General features: G+C 39.5%; 1 protein-coding gene across 1 annotated transcript in view; it reads right to left on the bottom strand.

Moving 5' to 3' along the window:
• The window catches only part of SIMC1 (SUMO interacting motifs containing 1), a 67,541-nt gene that overhangs the window by 8,017 nt on the left and 54,375 nt on the right, over nt 1–5,149 (bottom strand). Inside the window, exons 9-10 of the mRNA XM_023515130.1 lie at nt 2,795–2,951; nt 2,533–2,617 (exon numbers count right to left, since the gene is read on the bottom strand). Of these exons, the coding sequence (XP_023370898.1) occupies nt 2,533–2,617; nt 2,795–2,951 (242 nt within the window). The remainder of the gene's footprint in view (nt 1–2,532; nt 2,618–2,794; nt 2,952–5,149) is intronic.

Below are 5,149 nucleotides of genomic sequence, written 5' to 3' on the forward strand. Positions count from 1 at the left end.
CCTCCCAAGTAGCTGGGACTACAGGTGCCTGCCACAATGCCCGGCTATTTTTGGGTTGCAGCCATCATTGTTGTTTGGTGGGCCGGGTCTGGATTCGAACCCGCCAGCTCAGGTGTATGTGGCTGGCACCTTAGCCGCTTGAGTCACAGGCGCTGAGCCAGAATCTCACTTTCTAATCTCACCCAATGATTTCATGGAAAAGTAATTCTGTCTAGTGTGTTTTCACTGCACGCTGACTTTGGTGGCAAACCTAAGTTTGAATCTTGGCTCTGCATTTACTTCTCTCTTAGTTCTTGTTTTCCCACGTGTAAACTGGGGCAGTACCTTCATAAGATTATTGGGGTATATAAGCCAGTGTATTTGAATTTACCTGGTCTTGTTTGCTGTCTTCCTCCATGCTAAGAGGCTCCCCTAAACCAAGGGCAAGCCTGAGTTCTTTAACCTCTTTTCTTCTTCCCTACTCTTGGAGATAGATAACTCATGCCCTCAGCAACACCCACAAACCACATGCAGAGAGGGCAGAGATGACTAGGAGGCCCTCATAGTAAAATGCTTACTGACTGATAAGGACACTAACCATATCAGATACCACTTAGCTGTGTTCTTTGCAGGACAATGTTTTTAAACCACTAGTTCTAAATAATGTTCTTTCCTTTTCATTCTTGGTCTCCAAAGAAGATGGAGGGAATAGTAAGGACAAAACAGCATTAGAATGTACTATACTTCTTGGTCAATATACACTTGTCTGAGGTCCTCCCTCCCTTATCAAAGCATAAAATGTTCTATAATAAAAGCAGATCCCATGTCTATCTTAAGTCACTATTGCCCACAATGGGTGTATTCCCTGGGAATCAAAACAGAAATTAACAAGAAGTGTTAAAGGTGAACTTTAAACAAAAACAAGCACCTTTAATATTAACCTTTCTGTTACATCTCCAGAAGAAATGATTACATAATCCTCAGTGAGGCTAAGGACACATGGAATTTGCCTTTGGGGCTTCGGTCTGAGAAGGATGTGTACCTTTCTTTGAGTGTGCTAAAAAAGGCACAAACTACACAACCATGTATCATGGATTTGGTAATGCACTCTTTTAAGTGTTATAAGAATCTGAAACATAGAGAAGACCCTTGTAGCCTACCCATGGCCAGGCGAGCAGGCAGAATGAAATTCAACTAACATTCGCTCTCTTTTTCTTTTTTTTTGAGACAGAGTCTCACAGCCTCAAACTCTTGGGCTCAACTGATCCTCTTGACTTAGCCTCAGCTAAGTAGCTGCAACTCCCCAGTAGCTGCAACTACAGGCACCTTGTAGGAGACACCTGAAAAGAAACACCTTGGTAATAAGGGAACGGGGAAGGGATTGGTCTCTTATTAAAAAGTAAGAGCGCACACAAGCACATGCATCATTGCTTGGCAGTCTCCACGTAGTGTCCCGGCTCCGACACACCTGCCACAATGCCTGGCTATTTTTTAGAAATGGGGTCTCACTCTTGCTCAGGCTCATCTTGAACTCCTGAACTCAGGCAGTCCACCCACCTTGGCCTCCTAGAGTACTGGAATTACGGGCATGAGCCACTGTGCCCAGTCATAAAATCATTCTCATTTGTGTTGGCTACTATATCATTATCCTTGTTGACATTTACCTCCTGAGTTATCTGGTCTAACTCTCCCAGATCCTCGTTGATCACTGGCTTTGTCTGTGATTTGAACAGCTCTGAGAAGCTACTTTCATAGACTTTAGGGTACCTAACATCTTTTGTAAGATGTACATGTTCACCTTGCCACTGATTTGCCCTATATGTGCATCATATTGACACATGTTTACAACGTCCATAGTCAGTGAGCAATCAAGATGCTACAGTGACAGGCCAGGGCCAATCAGGTCATTACTGAATACTTCTCATGTTGTGATGATGACTTTTGCTTACTTATTTAACCTTATAACTGTGAAGACCACCATATTATCAGCTATAAGAAAAATCTGTGAATTCTTTTTCTTAATAGTAGTGACTCTAGCTATATCATTTCTTGTCCCTTATACTTACAGCCAAGGAAGATGAAGTGGACTTTTAAGATTATGGACATTTCTGGCTGGGCGCCCATAGCTCAGTGGTTAGGGTGCCAGCCACATGTTCCGGGGCTCATTGGTTGGAATCCAGCCCAGGCCTGATAAACAAACAAACAAACAAGGGAACAAACAAACATAGCCAGGTGTTGTGGTAGGCGCCTGTAGTCCCAGCTACTAGGGAGGCTGATTTAAGAGAATTGCTTGAGCCCAAGAGTTTGAGGTTGCTGTGAGCTATGACACCACGACACTCTACTGAGGGTGACAAAGTAAGACTCTGTCTCAATTAAAAAAAAAAAAAGATTATTGACATTCCAGAACTTTTGAATAGTAAGAAAGAACAGGTTAAATATTCATTTTACTTTGCTTAGGTGAACAAATTAGAATTTTCCTGCATAACTATTATTAGTAAAAATGTCCTTTGTGAGACTTCCTATAATACCTATTTGTGAATGAACGCTCCTTACCTCTTAAAACATGTTGATAACTGGACAACAGAAACTGCAGATGTTCAACCAGTTCATCCCAGGTCTGCCACTGGGTTTTATCTGACTGCAGAGATAGTAAAAGCATTGATAATATTAAATGCCTTCCACAGTTAAAATTTTTGTACAGTTTTCAATTTACTTTTATATAATGCTTAAACAGTTGTGTTTCAAACTAAAATTCCATGGGCAGAATTAGGGGAAAAAATGTTTAGATCTGGAATTGAAGCAGGAAAAAATGTACCTGACACTTGAGCAGTGATGTGGAATTGTTCAGAAAGTAGAGGGCCTGGGCCAGAGACAAAGGCAGGCGAGTGGGCGTCTCACAGCTGTGGAGGAATATGATTTCTAACACTTTGCAGCGTAAAAGGTGGCTTTCCATGGTAGTAAAGAACATCTCTCTGTACGAAGGAAAGGAAGAGGGTATTAAACATCACAACTATATTTTTAATATACACCACAATTCACTCTGAATGTTCTAATATTTGCCCTAAAAAGTAATGGCTAAAATGTTCTAGAATTTAATGGGAAATATCAACCTCTAGATTAAAAAAGCTCCATAAAATCCAAGCAGGATAAATCTAAGGAAAACCACACATAGGTATTATAATCAAATTGCTGAAGATAAAAAATAAAGCCGCTAGAATAAAAGGACATTACATACAAGAGAACAACGATAAAAAATTTTAACAACTTCTCATGAGGCAATGCAAGCCAGAAGACAACAGGACATTGGCTCGGTGCCTGTAGCACAGTGGTTATGGCATCAACCACATACACCAAGGCTGGTGGGTTAGAACCTGGCCTGGGCCAGCTAAACAACAATGACAAATGCAACAAAAAATAGCTGAGTGTTGTGGCAGGTGCCTGTAGTCCCAGCTACTTGGGAGACTGAGGTAAGAGAATCGCTTAAGCCCAGGAGTTTGAGGTTGCTGTGAGCTGTGACACCACAGCACTCTACCAAGGGTGATAAAGTGAGACTCTGTCTCAAAAAACAAAACAAAACAAAAAACCCCACAAAGACAATAGAACATCTTTAAAATAAATAAAGAAAAAATACCTATCAACCTAGAATTACACCAAGCAAAAACATCTTTCACAAATAAAGACGAAATAAGAAAAGTTCCAGAAAAACAAAGAGAATTCATTACCTACTCTATAAAAAACATTAAAAGAAGATTCTTTGATTAAAAGAGAAATGATACCAAATTGTATCAATGATATTACCTAGCTCTTAAGGAGGGAAAAACATTGGAAATGGTAAATATTAAACTGCCCGTCTTTTAATTTGTATAAAAAACAACTACATGCTTAAAGCAAAAATAGTAACACTTCATCCTGGAGTTTAATTCAGATTCTCAACAATGTCGGAAACACAGTATCCACCATACACATACACACATCCAAGTTATCAAAGGAAAATGTAAGAAACTATGATCCATAGGAGAAATATGTCCACAGAAATATGACAGATGTGAAAATAAAATGTATAAAAACATAAAAAATGGAAATGGGGTTATAACATTCTTTTTTAAAAACATTAAAAAAATTTTTTTTAGAAACAAGGTCTTGGCCAGGTGAGGTGGCTCACACCTATAATCCTAGCACTCTGGAAGTCTGAGGCAGCTAGATCGCCTGAGCTCAGGGGTTCAAGATCAGCCAGAACAAGAGTGAGACCTCATCTCTACTAAAAAAATAGAAAAACTAGCTGGGTGTTGTGACAGGTGTTTATAGTCCCAGCTACTTGGGAGGCTGAAGTAAGAGGATAACTTGAGCCCAAGCTATGATGCCACGGCACTCTACCCAGGGCAACAGTGAGACTCTGTCTCCAAAAAAAGCAAAAAATGGAAACAAGGTCTTGCTTTGTTGCTTGGGCTGGAGTATAATGGAATCATAAATCAGTGCAGACTCAAACTCCCAGGTTCAAGCAATCCTCTGCCTCAGCCTCTTGAGTAGTCAGGACGACAGGTATGTACTACCATGCCCGACTAATTTTTAAATTTTTTGTAGAGATGGGGTCTCTCTAGGTTGCCCAGGCTAATTTTGAACACTTGACCTCAAATAATTATCCTGTCTTGATCTCCCAAAGTGCTGAGATTACAGGCGTGAGCCACTGTGCTTGGCCCAGCTGTAAAATTCTCATATGTTTTTTTTTAATTTTTATTTATTTATTTTCTTTTTTTCTTTTTTCCAAACCCCCTCCCTCCACCCATTAAAATTCTCATATGTTAAATAATACAGTGCACACGAACTTTATGGCCACCCTGTATTTGTTCAAGGCAGACTGATTATAATTCCAAGAGCAACCACTAAAAAAACCATTTTCAGGGAAAGTATTTCATAAAATTCAATATCTACTCATGATAAAAACTCTCAGAAAACTAGGAATAGAAGGCAACTTCTTCAACTTGTTAATAAACACCTTCAAAAAATTTACAGTTAGCATAATTAGTGGTGAGCTGGTATATTAATTAATAAACAATTAACAGATTGAACCTTCTTCCTATAGATCATGAACAAAGTATATACATCTGCTTTCACCACTGCTGGTCAACAAAGTTCTAGAAATTTTAACCAGTGCAATAAGATAAGAGAAGGA

This window comes from Otolemur garnettii, unplaced genomic scaffold (genome assembly GCF_000181295.1).
Source record: "Otolemur garnettii isolate 467f Iridium unplaced genomic scaffold, OtoGar3 scaffold00003, whole genome shotgun sequence".
NCBI classification, from domain to species: Eukaryota; Metazoa; Chordata; class Mammalia; order Primates; family Galagidae; genus Otolemur; species Otolemur garnettii.